The sequence below is a fragment of the Doryrhamphus excisus genome, chromosome 20 (assembly GCF_030265055.1).
Source record: "Doryrhamphus excisus isolate RoL2022-K1 chromosome 20, RoL_Dexc_1.0, whole genome shotgun sequence".
Classification (NCBI taxonomy): domain Eukaryota; kingdom Metazoa; phylum Chordata; class Actinopteri; order Syngnathiformes; family Syngnathidae; genus Doryrhamphus; species Doryrhamphus excisus.
The window spans coordinates 13,407,434-13,425,635 of NC_080485.1; the positions used below are offsets into that span (position 1 = coordinate 13,407,434).

Consider the following 18,202-nt stretch of genomic DNA (forward strand, 5'->3'; position numbering starts at 1 on the left):
ATATAAACAGATCAGTTTGTGGATGAACGACCACGGACACAAAAGGCTCGCTCTCGAGAACCTATCAATCCGTTTAGAAATATGGAAAAATGTGGAAAAATATGATATAACTCAAACAGAAATACATTTTTAAATATGTACATTTTTAAATATGTGCCTTTCACGTCTCTCTTAGCCAAAAAGGTTCCCGACCCCTCCCTTAAAGGTATACCGTCAAAAATATATATATATATACCATAGTTAATGCCTGTAATTTCCAGTGCACACTAAACAATAAAATCAAAACCGTCTTCAATTTCTGAAGTTCTATTCTTTCCCACTTTCCTTTTCTCTCGCTGCACGCACATCATTCCACTTATGCAACGCGCCGCTGGTGGTGGTGGTGGTAGTGATGGTGGGAAACTAAATGTGGCGTTGACGCATTTGTCAGGGAAAAAAAAAAAAAAGAGCTGATAGAAATCACAAGAGCACTCCACGACGCCGAAATAAAACCTGGCACGTTCTCCAACAATGCGATGCGTTTATTTTCACCTCCTCTTTTGATTCCAAAGCACCGTGGGGGATTCATGAAAAGAGGAGAACGTAGCTTCTCTTTGTTTCCTTAGTCTTTTTTTTTTTTTGCTTTTCAATTGCGTATTTCCTGCCATGCAATTGTTGTTATTTTTCACCTGCTTTCTATTGTAGCGACACCGCAGCTTTGTTCCTGTGTATTGTGAAATCATAGTATTCGATTTTTAAATACATGTACTGCTATTTGAAAAAAAACTGCTCTGCTGGGTGTGGAATTTTGGGGGATAAAGTACATCTGGTGGGCGGCACGGTGGGCGAGTGGTTAGCGCGCAGACCCCACAGCTAGGAGACCAGGGTTCAATTCCACAATGCTTGTTTGTGTTGTGTTGTTTGGAGTTGTCACAAAAGCAAAAAAAAAAAATTGTGTCAAAATGAAAGTTATGCTCTTTTTTTTTAGTTGGGAACTGATATTTTCCTGAAACTTATCTATGTTCCACTGCTGATTACTAAGGAATGGAAAAAGGTAGAAACAAACTTTTAACCGGTAGAAAATGAAAAAAAGAAAGAAAGAAAAAGTGTCAAAATATTAAGAATCTTCATCATCTTTAAGAGACCCGAGTTCGATTCCGCCATTGGCCATCTCTGTGTGGAGTTTGCATGTTCTCCCCGTGCATGCGTGGGTTTTCTCCGGGTACTCCGGTTTCCTCCCACATTCCAAAAAAACATGCTAGGTTAATGTTTGTCTATATATGCCCTGTGATTGGCTGGCTCCAGGGTGTGGAATAGGCTCCAGCATCCCCCCGCGACTCTGGTGAGGATAAGCGGTAGAAAATGAATGAATGAATGATCATCGTTTTGTGATTATTGAAAAATAAATGATATGTAATACTCAGTAATGTTAGCATTCGGCATTCCTAATGCTAATGTGTAAGTTTTCATGTAATGCGAGTGTAAAGCTGACTATAGGGGTGTTAGTGTTTGTCTACAGGGCTCTAATAGTGGTTAAAAAGTGCATTGTAGATAACTTTTCTATGCTTTCTATGCTATACTCCGGTTTCCTCCCACATTCCAAAAACATGCTAGGTTAATTAGCGACTCCAAATTGTCCATAGGTATGAATGTGAGTGTGAATGGTTGTTTGTCTATATGTGCCCTGTGATTGGCTAGCGACCAGTCCAGGGTGTACCCCGCCTCTCGCCCGAAGACAGCTGGGATAGGCTCCAGCATAAACAACACAAAAATGGTTGTTTTACATAAAAATAACTATTTATTTACTAACATAACACAATTAACTATTTACAAATTTCACATTTGGAACTGAGACCAGGGTTCAATTCCACCCTCAGCCATCTCTGTGTGGAGTTTGCATGTTCTCCCCGTGCATGCGTGGGTTTTCTCCGGGTACTCCGGTTTCCTCCCACATTCCAAAAACATGCTAGGTTAATTAGCGACTCCAAATTGTCCATAGGTATGAATGTGAGTGTGAATGGTTGTTTGTCTATATGTGCCCTGTGATTGGCTGGCCACCAGTCCAGAGTGTATCTCGCCTCTCGCCCGAAGACAACTAGAATAGGCTCCAGCACCCCCCTCCGCGACCCTCGTGAGGAAAAAGCGGTAGAAAATGAATGAATGAAGTACATTTTGGTCTATTTTGATATATGACCGTAACATAACATAATGCGGAAACTAATTACAGTACATTATGATACTAAATTCTTGTGAGAATTACTCTAATTGTAAAATCGAGATTCAAGGGAGAAAGCCAATGTGCTGTGCACAGCGTGTAATTAAAGTAAAAAAATATAAATAGAGACCATAAAAGCCTGGAAAATTGCAGGAGATGAGAAAAGTAGTTTTGTGAAAAGACAGCAAAAAAAAAAAAAGCATTGTTGTGTTAGTGACTCACTCTGTCTGCGCTGGGGCATGCTGGTACAGGTCAAGGCCTGGTGCTGTGCCTGCCACGGGGGTGGCGAGGGGGAGGGCAGCGCACCCTACGCAGAGAGAGAGAAAACACACAAGACAAAGCATGACAAACACACACACACACACACACACACACGCCAACACAACATCAGCCATCCACTGTGTATATTTTCACAGCTAATTCAACAGGTACGACGCGCAACACGAGGCCAAACATTCCCCGCTGCCCTCTGCGAAGGCATCAAACTCACACGTAGCATCCTTTGGCCCACAGCGCTGTGTCACCTGTCAACGTGACGTGCTTCCACGGTGCAAGATGAAGTAGACATATTTTATCCATCACCGTGCGGCTTTTAATGAGATCCCACAGAGAATCGACCCTTAAAGGCCGATTCGGTAATGACTTGCAGAGAGCGACTCAACCACGCCATCAAAACAACACTGTTGCGTAACTACCTAGTGAGTATCACTAGTACACCCAGCGTATCTTGTTAATACTACAAAAAAACTTTAGTAAGTACACTTGGGAGTAGTTAGTATTTGGATAAGTTACTAGCAAAATAATTGATACTTGACTACAGTTAAGTATAGTGGATGGTCTGGGGCAACACGAGTGCTGCTGACACTTAAGGGGAGATGTGGTTCCTTGAAGGTGTCGGTAATGTTACTGTTACTGTAATCTCCACTGAGATACACAAGCACCAGACTTGATCGCTGCAACAACAGGCTTTTATTGCAGGTTTGATTTTAGAATTAGAATAATATAATAATAATAATAATAATGATAATAATAATTGCAATGCTAATATGTTAGCATTTAGCCCAGCTAAAACTCAACTTTGATGTCAACACTGACTGCAACACGCACAAGCATGAGTTTTATTTATGTGTTATATGTCATATTTTATGTTCGGATGTCGACTATATTGGGCGACAGGAGTGGAAAAGTGACTATAGGGGTGCTATGTCTCCAGAGTAGTACTCATGTTAAACAGGTTTTATATGATGGACCTAGGGACAATTTGGAGTCGCCGATTAACCAAAGTTGAAATATTAAAGAAGTTACCATAAAGTTGTAATATAATGATAAACCAACTAAATCTAGAATTACAGTAGCTTTGGGAATGTTAAATATTAAAGAAATATTATGGGAACAAAGTCCAAATATTAGAAGAAGAACATGTAGTATGAAGATTCATTCATTCATTCATTTTCTACCGCTTATCCTCACGAGGGTCACGGGGGGTGCTGGAGCCTATCCCAGCTGTCTTCGGGCAAGAGGCAAGAGGTACACCCTGGACTGGTGGCCAGCCAATCACAGGGCACATATAGACAAACAACCATTCACACTCACATTCATACCTATGGACAATTTGGAGTCGCCGATTAACCAAAGTTGAAATATGAAAGAAGTTACCATAAAGTTGTAATATAATGATAAACCAACTAAATCTAGAAGTATAGTAGCTTTGGGAATGTTAAATATTAAAGAAATACTATGGTAATAAAGTCCAAATATTACAAGAAGAACATGTAGTATGAAGATTCATTCATTCATTCATTTTCTACCGCTTATCCTCACGAGGGTCACAAGGGTGCTGGAGCCTATCCCAGCCGTCTTGCGGTGAGAGGCGGGGTACACCCTGGACTGGTGGCCAGCCAATCACAGGGCACATATAGACAAACAACCATTCACACTCACATTCATACCTATGGACAATTTGGAGTCGCTAATTAACCTAGCATGTTTTTGGAATGTGGGAGGAAACCGGAGTACCCGGAAAAAAAAAACATGCACACTCCACACAGAGATGCCCGAGGGTGGGATTGAACTCAGGGCTCCTAGCTGTGAGGCCTGCGTGCTAACCACTTCTCCACTGTGCAGCTTCATGGTGTCATATTTGTAAATAAATGTTTTTTTAAATGTAAATGGCTAAATATATACAGTATACGGGTACATTTGTGCCAAAATTATATTTTCCTGAAACCTACTGATATATGTTCTACTGCTGGTTACTAAAAACATTGAATGACAAGCGTTTAATGTTTCTTTTGGCGTGCTCCATGTTTATATAGCTCTAGAACACAATATTCCATGTTCCTTGAAATATGAGTCCAAATCCTCCAAAAGGCCGACACTGGAAGGGGGGGGGGTGTCTGGTAGTGGCTGATAATATTTGAGCGAGATAGGCCTTTGGTGACCAGAGAAAAAGTTTTCCATCTTTGAGTTGAGCTCAACCTAAAGTGTCGCCTTTTATATATATATTTTTTTTTTTGCGGAGTATAAATAGCGCGTGTCTCTGATGGAGAACTGCTGGCATGTCACCAGACGTCACCTCACCGCAGGGGCCCGCACGGTCCCACAAGCAGATGGTGCAAGTTGATGAAGCAGGACGGGAATTTAAATGCAAAGGGAGAGAGAGATTTGGGCTGTGATCTTACATCACATCAGTAATTTGGGAGGAGGAAAAAAAAAAAAAAATGGAGTGCCCCGAGGACACACACACACACACACACACACACACCTCCTACTTGAACTGTCTAATCCACTACACACAGCTCTTGATACCTTTTGGTCTTTGTCCACGATGTCTCACTTCCCCGAGTTTGGATCCTCACCTGTCACCGAGCGTGTGCTGTGACTGTGCATGTGTGCACTGATGCAAGCGGACAGAAACACTGACAGAGAGAGAAAAAGTCCTCCATTTCTGACGGCTTCTTTTAACATCATCATCATCATCATCATCCATCAGCTTGATCACTAACTCCCTTCAACTCAATCCTCCTGATTCCCAACTCATGTGGTGTGTGTGGATGGATGGCATCAAGCTAATTAAAGAAGAGTTAAAAGAAAGTAAGACCAAAAGCGAGGCGGTCACAGCGGGGGACGGATGAAGGGAGGATGTTTGGAAAAGGAGAGCGAGAGATAGAGAGAGAGAGCGTAGGAGGTGATCCACCTTTGCAGCCACTGATGATGATGACAACGCCACGCCACCTGTGTTGCCCTTGTTTGCCTTATCGCCGCCGCTAACGAGGCGAGCCGCACACTCCTTAAGTGTGATTAACTGCTGAGTCACCCGCAACACACACGATGGTGTTTCGTCATGAGGTGGCTTTACTCAACAGCAGAGAGTGCCAGGAGCAGAATGTAATCATCACGTTTTTATTCATGTGTCATTTCCAGATTTTTATTGATTGTTATGCGTTCATTGTATTATGTATTGAAATTATGTTTTTTTTATTTATATCATGAATTCTACATGATTTATTATTTATTATTATTTATTATTATTTATTATTATTTATTATTATTTATTATTATTTATTATTATTTATTATTATTTATTATTATTTATTATTATTTATTATTATTTATTATTATTTATTATTAATAATATGTATGATTTATTGCGTTACTATATTAAAAACTTAGCGGTAATAATCATAATATTTAACGACATATATATTTATAGTATTAAGAGTGTATTTTTTGTTATATTAATTTATATTTTATATTTTATTTATTAGCATACCGTTATTATTTATGAGCCACTCATATGAATTATACAATGAACAAGAGTATTATGTTGATATAGTTATCTTATCACTAATTATTGTACTCAATTAAGAGAAGAAATTTAATACATAATTTTCATTATATAAATACATTAATTTAAAAAAGTAAACACCATTTATTTCACTTTATTATTGAATAAATTATTAATTACATTTACATTAAATTAATTTAATTTAATTACAAAAGTTTATAAATTGTAAAAAATTATATACAGTATATATTGTATGTACAATATTTATTTATTACATATATATATAAAATCGGATGTATATTTTATATAATTGTTTTTTATATACACAAATAAATTGCAACAAACCAAGTGCTATCATAATAATCATAATAATCATAATAATCATAATAATCATTACTTACAGTGGCATTTTTATTTACCCATTGTTATATTTATTTAAATGATTTAGTGCATTTTGTATGTGTCTGAATTATTCTACAAATTATGAATACTATAGTATAATATATACATATATATAATACATGATATTATTATTATTATAATAATATTAATATATTATAAAATGAAAAGATTTATATAATATGTAATGAAACAAGTTCAATGGATAAATAATATGCAGAGAACACTGTGTTATAAAATGATAAAATGATAATAGTACAATACTCGGGTCAGGATGAACAATTGAAGCACCAGCACAAAATAGCATATTACAGCTTTTGGTTTGGTTTGCCGAGAGGCTGAGTAAGCAGAGAAAAACATTTCCCTCTGCTCAGATTGCCTCTGGGAACCATTCAACAATATTGTTTTTTGGTTTTTTTCTCCCTACAATTGACATTTAAGCAGCAGCAGTTAGCTTCAATCAACAAGCGCTTCCTGCTGCGACAACGATTTCCAACATTTGCCACCTCCAAACATCACGTCTCTGCTACTTTTCCTCATCGTAAATTTGGACTGAAAATTAGACTGAAGACAGACAGACTGAAATGAGAGCAGTCGGGAGTGAACTGAAAAAAAAAAACGTAGACTCTAATCAACCTTCAATCATTCGTCATCGAGTACTGAGCTGAAATCACCACTTCAAAACATTCCAGATTGACTCATCAGCACCCCTGCTGGTTGCAGCCGAGTACTGCACTAGTCTACTACTACAAATACTAATCCACAATAAACTCCACACTGTTATTTACTGTAATCTACTGCAGCGCCTGCTCGCTCACTTAACCTGCTGCTGCTATCGGCATTAAGGTAGTACAATAAAAAAAATCATTACCGCCGGTGACCTTTGACATGAGAATGTTGCATGGCTGATCTCCGCACTCCGTAACACCGCCACGGGGCATCGGGCCACTCCAGCCGCCTGATAAGGCAGCACTTTAATAAATGTCACAGAGAAAAATCAACAGGAAAAGGGCACTTTAGAAAGGAAGGAGTGTGTGTGTGTGTTGGGGGGGGGGGGAGAACACAATACTGATGACGCCATGTTTAGGTTGACGTAGCTGTATGGCTGACGAGATCCTGGGGACGTTTTGTGCTGTGTCAAAACTTCCTTAAATTAGCCTAAAAACCCCAAAACTGACACATTTATTCTTTGTGTCCCATTGGAAATTAATTTATCTTATCATAAACTAACATAACATTTTATGGTAAGATTTGGTTAGCAAGTGGTTAGCGTGCAGACCTCACAGCTAGAAGACCAGGGTTCAATTCCACCCTCGGGCATCTCTGTGTGGAGCAAAAAAAAAAAATTTGTGTCAAAATGAAAGTTATGCTCTCTTTTTTTAGTTGGGAACTGATATTTTCCTGAAACTTATCTATGTTCCACTGCTGATTACTAAGGAATGGAGAAAAGTTAGAAACTAACTTTTAAGTGGTAGAAAATGAAAGGAAAAAAAGAAAGAAAGTGTCAAAATATTAAGAATCTTCATTATCTTTATGAGACCCGAGTTCGATTCCTCCATTGGCAATCTCTGTGTGGAGTTTGCATGTTCTCCCTGTGCATGCGTGGGTTTTCTCCGGGTACTACGGTTTCCTCCCACATTCCAAAAACATGCTAGGTTAATTAGCGACTCCAAATTGTCCATAGGTATGAATGAGAGTGTGAATGGTTGTTTGTCTATATGTGCCCTGTGATTGGCTGGCCACCAGTCCAGGTTGTACCCCGCCTCTCGCCCGAAGACAGCTGGGATAGGCTCCAGTGGTAGAAAATTAATAAAAGAATTAAGTCATAATATTATGAGGAAAAGGGCTGCACGGCGGACGAGTGGTTAGCACGCAGACCTCACAGCTAGGAGACCCGAGTTCAATCCCACCCTCGGCCATCTCTGTGTGGAGTTTGCATGTTTTCTCCGGATACTCCGGTTTCCTCACACATTCCAAACTTAATTAATCATTTAAAATTAATTAATCATTATTAATCACGGGCTGCAATGCGGTCGAGTGGTTAGCGCAGACCTCACAGCGAGGAGACACGGGTTCAATCCCACCCTCGGCCATCTCTGTGTGGAATTTGCATGTGCGTGGGTTTTCTCCAGGTACTCCGGTTTCCTCCCACATTCCAAAAACATGCTAGGTTAATGGACGACTCCAAATTGTCCATAGGTATGAATGTGAGTGTGAATGGTTGTTTGTCTATATGTGTTTCTATATTGACGTTTGATAAAAGTGTGTATGTGTTTCTATATTTTTATGCGTTTACTGTAGTGCTTTTTTTCTTAATTAAAAAAACTGCAGTTTTGTAAACATACTAACCCTCAATTAACTATTAAAATATTCTTTCATATGCTGGAGTAGTTTTAAATGACTGGCTCTTTAAAAGTAGAAAAAAGTTATAAAAATCTTCTCAGTACCAAACAACAATAATAAAAAATCAAATACTGATATTAATTTCTGACACTTAAACATGTCGGCATGTTTATTTGTCAGCTTCTTAACTTCTTAAGGGTTAATGAATGTGCATCACTTCAGGACACAAGCGGCAAGGAGGATGCTGCTGCTGCCCATTGGGAAGAATAAGCTAGTTGCCATGACAACAGTAAAAGCACACAACAGGGTGCTTACCATAGTTCGGAAGCTTGCCCAGTCCTTCCCATGGAGTCATAGAAACAGTTCAGGAGGGTGTTTGCTACACTTTTTTAAATTCCTTCCATCACACGCCTCCCAAGCCGCCCCGGCTATTAAAAGCGTGAGGCAATGTGACAATAAAATGTCCTCCTACGGGGAGGGGGGGGGGGGGGTCGTCGCCCCACACAGGAAGCTGGCAGTTTATTATAGTGACTCAGCGATCTGTTCATGATCATTTAGATTTTGTTAAATAAAAGTAGACCCAGGCGGGGTTAACCCTAGGGGTTAGCGCGCAGACCTCACAGCTAGGAGACCAGGGTTCAATCCCACCCTCGGGCATCTCTGTGTGGAGTTTGCATGTTCTCCCCGTGCATGCGTGGGTTTTCTCCGGGTACTCCGGTTTCCTCCCACATTCCAAAAACATGCTAGGTTAATTGGTGACTCCAAATTGTCCATAGGTATGAATGTGAGTGTGAATGGTTGTTTGTCTATATGTGCCCTGTGATTGGCTGGCGACCAGTCCAGGGTGTACCCCGCCTTACGCCCGAAGACAGCTGGGATAGGCTCCAGCACCCCCCGCGACCCTTGTGAGGAAAAGCGGTAGAAAATGAATGAATGAATGAATGAAAAGTAGACCCATGTGGACTCACGGACTGGTTTGGAGGTCTCCAGTGTGTCTGGGTGGCTTTGTCATAACGGTGATGCGTTCGCTTGTCGCCGGGCTGTCGTAGAAGCGACGGCGCCCTCTGCTGGTGGCACTGACACCGTACCTGCCGTCCTTGAGCGATCTGAAGAGGCAAAAAAAAAAAAATGGAACCAAAACAGAAAGTCCACATAAATGTCGGAAAATCACAGTGAATTCAAAACCACAATCCTAATTTAGCCGCGCCTGCCACGAGGCAAAAAGGATAATCTCGGAATCTAGTGCAACTCAAAGCGTCAAGGCGTCTTTGGTGTTTTTTTTTTTGAACAGCCAGAGTGGAATGAGGCCAATCTAAACTCCTCTGTTAAATAATGTAGAGCCTGAAATCTCTTCATTCGATATGCTTTTCAGTCTGTGCTACTTTTAACAAAGCACTCCCGTGCCAAGCGTAGGTCAAGTGGGTGTATTAGAATGTTAAAAACACGGCCGAGAAACCACCCACGCGCACATTGTACACAGTAATCACCAATCAGTATAGTCTATATTGGTCTAAAACGGGACTTAAAAGGTGGTTTCACGAACGCATCACGAGGTCACACTATATAGTATATTGGACCTTTTCCAAAAGATGCTGGAATTTACTGTTTAAAAGTCCTTTTGGTTTATCCCTACTGGGAATGTGCTGTTTCTGTGTCTGTTTTGTACTTTAATGCTAACAAGCTAACATATATCACGTACTATATAACATAACAGAACTCCTTCAATCCCAGCCATTTTGCACGTGTGCATGCGTTCAAATTACACAAGTTGAGCTGATTTTGGTGCTCATAAACACATATAAACACAATAAACACAATAGCACATATTGCTATTACAATAGCATTAAATATCATTCTTGCATAACAGGGGACCTTTAAATGTGGTCAGAAAAGCTCTCTTAGTTTTCCTCTTTTCCTCTGTTCCTGTGTCTACGCCCTTATTTTGCCACTACTTCCTTTGTTCCCTTTCGAGCTCAGTTTCCTTTTCGTGCCTTAGTTCCTCTTATTTTGGTACCCACTTCCTCCTGTCCTGCCTTGTTTCCGTTTCCCTGCTTTTGTATCTTCCATACCTGTTTCTAATTTTCAACCAGTCTATTTAGTTCGGTGTGTGCTCTTTCTGTTGTAATGGTTTAATTTCATTTGAACATGCATCAGATTACAATTGAATGCATCACATAATCAGTTCACAGTTCCACATGTCCAAAAGGAGTAGGAAGAAGCAAAGCTTATTAAATCCTACCCCTCCATCTGGTACTTTTACAATCAGTAACTGTTACATTTGTTCACTTCCTGCTTTCCTAATATTAAGTTATTTATTATTATTTTTTAATTTTTTAAAAAATTTTATTTTTTTGTCACGAGTACGAGGTCATATGACCATTCCCAATATAATTTTTAAAAAAAATTAATTTGTTTTATTATTTTTTATAATTGTTTTTATGATTTTTCATTTTTTTTATAATTTTTAATTCTTTTTATAATTTTTTAATTATAATTTTTATAATTTTTTTTATTTTTGTCACATACCAAAGTACGAGGTGATATGAGTATCCAATGACATAATGGGTACCATAGTAAGTGTCAATATAGTGATATATATAGCACATCATGACTGGTTCAAGACTCTTCATCCTTGTATTTAGCAAACATCAACTGCTTGTATTGTTTCTTGAATTGGCTCATCGTTGTTTGCATTGTTTGATTTCCTTACTCAATCCATTCCATAGTTTGATTCCACATACTGAAATGCTATGGCTTTTTAACGTAGTCCTAGCATATAAGTGTTTCAAATGTACTTCTTCCCTGAGATCATATTTCTCCTCTCTTGTAGAGAAGTATTGGATGACATTTTTCAGCTAATTGGTTATTTTTAGCCTTATGCATTATTTTAGCTGTATGAAGTATTTGTTGAAGTATTTGTGATTTTAGAAATAAGGAGTTAGTATGTTCTCTGTAGGCGGCAGTATAAATTATCCTTGTCGGATCATTGTCGTTTTTTTTTTTTCCGTCGGGCATGCAAGTGAGTAAAGCCATTTTTATCTACATTTGGATCCTCCTCATCTGTGCATCGTGGGGTCGCTACACTACACGACCATGCCAAAACGTGACACACCCCAGGCTTCATTTTAACATGTATGGCGAAGATGTTTGTTTTTCTTGAGCATGTACACGAGCCGGGCTCATCTAAAATCGTTATCGTGTTGGAAGTTTTTTTCCATTATAAGGTCATGAAAAGTCGCAACTTCTTGTACCTCTTCTCTCAAAAGTGAAGCAAACAAGTGATATGATTTTTCTCAGTATCGGTGCCCATAAACAGATTCTAGGGACCCATATTGCTGTTAGAAAAGCATTAAATAAATCATTTTTGGATGATGGGGGACCTTTAAATGTGGTAATAAAAGCTCTGCAGGTTTTAAGATGTGTAGCGAAGCCTGTTTTGTTTTGTTTTTCTTGGGCTCAACTAACTACAGGCGGATCTGAGGTGGTATCGTGTCCATGGGGAAGGAGGTTTTTACTTCAGGATGTCACAAACAGTCGCAACTTTGTTTTGTGAGGGACGTGATAGAGTACATACTGTATTACAATCACTAAAAAGTGACGCTAACAATACCGTGCTGATGTTGACAAAAGCTATTAACACGACTGAAATTACTGAATTGGCAAGATTGTCGTTAAAAAGTGTGTCAGTAGCTCGCCGACATCCACATGAATGCATTTGTTACTAGTTGTCGAAGCACAACAGTAGCTTATTAATCAACTAATGAATCATCTGCTAAGCAGTTTTGTGGCGCCGGGGCTGAAGACGGGGGGGGGGGGGGGCTCTAAATCTCACATCTTGCGTGGCAAAGCTGCAGACTCAACAACTTGGCTCCGCGGCACAAAACAGACAGGAAGTCACAGTTTTATGCCAGCTTTAGTGGAAACTTGATGCAGCCAATTTCAAGGCCAAATAAACAAGGATTTTTTTTTTTTTTTTTTTTGCAAGGGGATGACAGGCAATTTGAAACAGCCCTGCCAAAAAAAAAAAAAAAATCGTATTTTTCCTCAAAGGTAGGTTGGTGGGTTCTCACCTCGGGATGCAGAAGCCAATATAATCAGAATATCCTATATATTTTCTTTTAACTCCCTGTCTGCTTCCATATCCAGTAATGCCATTCCTCCTTCTATTCGCCTGTTGAGGGCGAGGGTGCAGCAATATTGCGCGGGGCGGAAGACCCAGCTGGGTGGGTGGTAGCTCTAATTGGGATACGTCAAAAAAAAAAAAAAAAAAAAAATTGGAAGGCCTCGTTTTGACATTTTGGTATTTGCCGAACGTGGCGGTGGATTTGAATAATGTCAGTCGGGCGTGCGGTTGTTTGGCTCACAAGGGGGAGTCTCTTCAAGGAACTAATGAGCGTTAGGCTGCAGACGGAGGGAACTTAAAGCAGACGGAACAGAGGTGACTGGCCGCCGCTGGTCTTGCATGTCCACCCCCCATTTGTGAGCGGCGTAGTGTTTCATTTTTACCATCATGCCACCGTGTGTATTTTCATCCATATTATCTATTATTTGTATCCATTATTTGTCTGATATATACACCACATAGCAGCAGTATTATTAACCCTTTGGGGGCTGGGGCAGTTTTTGTGTTTACTTTTATATGTCGTCTTATTTTCCCATGTTGACATAGTGGGCATAAAATCACCCCAAAAGTAAAATTTGGGGTCAGCGGAGGCTCACCTGTCATGATGAAAATGTTATTCATTCATTCATTTTCTACCACTTATCCTCATAAGGGTTATCGGGGGTGCTGGAACCTATCCCAGCTGTCTTCGGGCGAGAAACACCCTGGACTGGTGGCCAGCCAATCACAGGGCACATATAGACAAACAACACACTCACATTAACCTAGCATGTTTTTGGAATGTGGGAGGAAACCGGAGAAAACCCACGCATTCACGGGGAGAACATGAAACCTCCACTGTCCAGTACAAAAATAGTTAAAATCTAATTTAGTCTATTTTAATCTATTTTAGTTTTATTTAGTTAATAAAACTAAAATAAACAAACTAATATTCAGTCATTGTCTAATGCTTATCCTCACAAGGATCGCGGGGGTGCTGGAACCTATCCTAGCTGTTTTTGGAATGTGGGGCGGGGTACACTCTGGACTGGTGGCCAGCCAATCACAGGGCACATATAGACAAACAACCATTCACACTCACATTCATACCTATGGACAATTTGGAGTCGCCAATTAACCTAGCATGTTTTTTTGGAATGTGGGAGGAAACCGGAGTACCCGGAGAAAACCCACGCATTCACAGGGAGAACATGAAACCTCCACTGTCCAGTACAAAAATAGTTAAAATCTAATTTATTTTAGTTTTATTTAGTTAATAAAACTAAAATAAATAAACTAATATTCAGTCATTGTTTACTGCTTATCCTCACAAGGATCGTGGGGGGTGCTGGAGCCGATCCCAGCTGTCTTCGAGGCGAGAGGCGGGGTACACCCTGGACTGGTGGCCAGCCAATCACAGGGCACATATAGACAAACAACCATTCACACTCACATTCATACCTATGGACAATTTGGAGTCGCTAATGTTTTTGGAATGTGGAAGGAAACCCACGCATGCACGGGGGAGAACATGCAAACTCCACACCGAGATGTGGGATTGAACTCGGGTCTCCAAGCTGTGAGGTCTGCGCGCTAACCACTCGACCACCGTGCAGCCCATGAAAATGTTAGAAAAACTGATATATTTGTCCATGGAATTGTACTCCAGGGGGTGACGTCGCTCACATGGTAATGTGGTAGAGTGGATGCTGCCCCCCCCGCCCCCCAGTTGCTATCAGTGTCAAACATGGAAAAGTGCTATACAAGTGAAAGACTATTGACTTTAAATGTGTTTTCGGCCAAGATGGAGCATTATATACAGAAGCTCATCAAGACACGATCAGGCTTTTACAGCAAAATATCTGAGCTTTTCGTGGAGAGAAATGCAGTACTAAGTAAATTATACTTGTATTTTTCTTGTTATCCTCTCAATGACCAACCTGTATTAACATAAAAACAGTGTTTCCTTTCCTTTTGTGTGAGTTCCTTACTTGGAGTCAAAATCCCTAGGTAGACAGCTAAGAATGTTGCAGTCATAAACAGTCAAGGAGTTCCTCGGAATTTTTACCGTTTGCTCCCGCTTTTGCTGCTCCAGCTGCTGACACTGCAGAGTGAGCTGAACAATGGTCTTGTCTCTTGTCTTCACTTCTTCTCTCAGCACGTTCACTTCCTTCAGCAGCTCCTCGAGCTGCAGACACACGTTTACATATATTACAATATATGCTATGTATAATATAAACGACGTATTTTTCCTACCTGTGTCGTAGTATTGGTATTGCTTTCAATCGCCTCAGTAACATCTGCTGCTGGCGAGTCTGTATCCTCGAGCTGGAAACACACAAAAACGCACAAAGTACACGGTGAGTACAATCAATGACAGTAGCCTTAGGCATGCCTCAAGAGCAATGTTGTGAGGTGGAATAATTTTACTTCTTCACACATTCACTCCCTATCTGGCCTTGGACTGGCAGCCACCGACGGCACATACCTCACCCTAGGCGCAATCTCCAAGAGTATATTCTTGGAACGTTCAACGCCTTTATTTCACAATGAAGGATAAATGTCAACGAGTTGCTGGAATACACGCGGTAATGAATTTGCATGTTGTTGTTTTTTTTTTTGCCAGAAGGCAGATCAGAGGTTATCTTCTGTGTGCAGAATAAGCTCACAAGCCAACTTATTAGGTTGACAAATTAACTCTCGGGATGTGGAAAGCTAAGTCTTCCGTTCCTAAACCAAAGCACACAAAAGGGGGAAATTTGCCAAAACATGCACCACTACTGTGTCGCCTGTGTTATCGTTTTTATGACTACTACACCCCCATAATGTGCTAGTTCAGCATTTAGTCCAGGTGTGTCCAAAGTGCGGCCCAGTGGGCATTTGCAGCCCATAATTGTTTTGGCCTTCGACATATTTTAATAATACATTCATTCATTTTCTACCGCTTTTCCTCACGAGGGTCGCGGAGGGTGCTGGAGCCTATCCCAGCTGTCTTTTGGACGAGAGGCGGGGTACACCCTGGACCGGTGGCCAGCCAATCACAGGGCACATATAGACAAACAACCATTCACACTCACATTCATACCTATGGACAATTTGGAGTCGCCAATTAACCTAGCATGTTTTTGGAATGTGGGAGGAAACCGGAGTACCCGGAGAAAACCCACGCATGCACGGGGAGAACATGCAAACTCCACACAGAGATGATCGAGGGTGGAATTGAACCCGGGTCTCAGTCCCAAATGTGAAATTTGTAAATAGTTAATGGTGTTATGTTAGTAAATAAATAGTTATTTTCATGTAAAACAACCATTACTGTGTTGTTTATGCTGGAGCCTATCCCAGCTGTCTTCAGGCGAGAGGCGGGGTACACCCTGGACTGGTGGCCAGCCAATCACAGGGCACATATAGACAAACAACCATTCACACTCACATTCATACCTATGGACAATTTGGAGTCGCCAATTAACCTAGCATGTTTTTGGCATGTGGGAGGAAACCGGAGTACCCGGAGAAAACCCGGTGGAATTGAACCCTGGTCTCCTTGCTGCGAGGTCGGCACGCTAACCACTCGCCCACCGTGCAGCCTTCAATAATACAATTAAATGAGAAAACAAGAAAAGATTTTTTTTTTAAGCAGATATTTTAGTTGAAATAAGTTTAAAATTAGTAAAGAAAAAAGTAATAATAATAATAATAAATAATAATAAGCTTTTTATGTAAACACAAAACCTAAAATATCCTTCTATTTTACCGTGGGTGGTCATCACTGGGAAAACATCTAGACACATTGTGTAGTATTTAACATTACAACAGATAACAACAGATTTCCTCTAAAACGTGAATAAAAACTAAGTAAAATATTACATTACTTTATACTGTACTTTTACAAATTGAGAATTCAATCAAAACAAATTCAATAAAATTATCTTGCCGGAATGTTTACAAAATATTGGTATCCACAACTCACTTTTTGTACAAAAAAAAGGTTTAATCTATATGTTGTATTTCAGGATGCATTTATTTCTAGTGCAGGTTCTTTCCAACTTCCATCAGTGTTAGAGTGAGTTATTGGTGTTTTATTTGTATGACTGGCAACATTCAATAGAGACTTTGTCTCATCCATCCGTACTATAAAAGCCCAAGCCATTCCACACTTTCCATTTTACTACACGGGGCATGTTTCCGTTTAATTCCGCTGCTCACATCCCTCATTGAGCTGTTGTTTGAGTTTTCTTCTTCTTGTCATCTCAAAATGGTCATAAACACAAAAAAAACGACCCACTTGAGGCTGAATTTGGCCTATTTGGGGGAAAAAAATACCACTTAATTTGATGAGTCATGCAGATGAGTGGGTTCAAAATTTGGTATAAACAACATTAGTGTATTGTTTTGGCACACTTTGAGGACCTCATTCATTACTGAGATCCTCCACTGGTGGGTTATGACCCAATGAGAATCCGAGAAGTCACAAAAGACCCCACAACAAAATCCAAACAACCGCAGGCCTGCCCACAGAAGTCAGGCACCCACTCAAAAAGTAAAAAAACAATCATGGCGTGCGTGGTTTGTACCTGTAGTAGTTTTTTCAGCCTGAGTAGCTGCTTCTTGACCGAGCTGCAGTCCTGGCTCATGTGTTGCAGCGACGCTTCATCCAGCACGGTGAAGCCCTGCCGTGTCGCTTCAGAGGGGACGGCCTGTGAAGATTTGAAGCTGTCGTAGTGCTGGAAGAAATTTGCCCTGCGAATGACGAGACAAAAAAAAGGCTGTCAAGTGTGGAGCCTTACTTTGTGCAGAGTGCGGTGAAGCCTCCAAAAAGACAAGATTTTGAAAACGTTGCTTCCAAAGTGACACAAATGCACGGCGTCCTGTGAGGTCGCGCAAGACGAGATCATAGCTTGTTGTTTGGCTTTTTGTGGAAGTGACGTGAGTTCTTTCTGAGTTCCATCAGTTCTTTTTAATTAAAAGAAAGAATGAAGCTAAAGAAAAAGCTAACATGTGGATGTTTTATTAAAATAACCTAGCATATATAAACTTAAAATTGATTGAATTGGCCATCTTTAATGCACAAAATGGCAAAATATTTTCTGTATAGAAAGTTTGGACACTACCGACAACTATTAACAGTGGTTAACTTCTTTTTACACTTGCATGATAATAATTACTAATGCTAAACTGCCTTCTTACACTTGTATGACAGTTGAAAAAGTTACTCTAAAAGAGCGTGTACAATTCATGGTGACCACAGTTTGACCCTGGAACGGACTATTTCTACTGTTAAGATTGGGTTTTGGTCCTAATTTTTGGCTAAAATCCCATCCATTTTCCATGCCGCTTGTCCTCATTAGACGCTGTTTAGACACGGACTTAGACTGCA

The 18,202-nt window shown here is 40.1% G+C and overlaps 1 protein-coding gene across 5 annotated transcripts in view; it reads right to left on the reverse strand.

Annotated features, from left to right (window-relative positions):
- Nucleotides 1-18,202, reverse strand: part of ccser2a (coiled-coil serine-rich protein 2a) — a 50,095-nt gene that overhangs the window by 11,278 nt on the left and 20,615 nt on the right. For 2 of the 5 annotated variants that reach the window (XM_058058272.1, XM_058058271.1), the window contains exons 6-10: nucleotides 17,400-17,565; nucleotides 15,082-15,153; nucleotides 14,894-15,013; nucleotides 9,692-9,829; nucleotides 2,417-2,501 (exon numbers count right to left, since the gene is read on the reverse strand). In XM_058058272.1, coding sequence (XP_057914255.1) covers nucleotides 2,417-2,501; nucleotides 9,692-9,829; nucleotides 14,894-15,013; nucleotides 15,082-15,153; nucleotides 17,400-17,565 — 581 coding nt within the window. Of the gene's footprint in view, nucleotides 1-2,416; nucleotides 2,502-4,311; nucleotides 5,113-9,691; nucleotides 9,830-14,893; nucleotides 15,014-15,081; nucleotides 15,154-17,399; nucleotides 17,566-18,202 lie in introns of those variants that run through there. The other 3 variants (XR_009120354.1, XM_058058273.1, XM_058058270.1) reach the window with 3 other exon arrangements.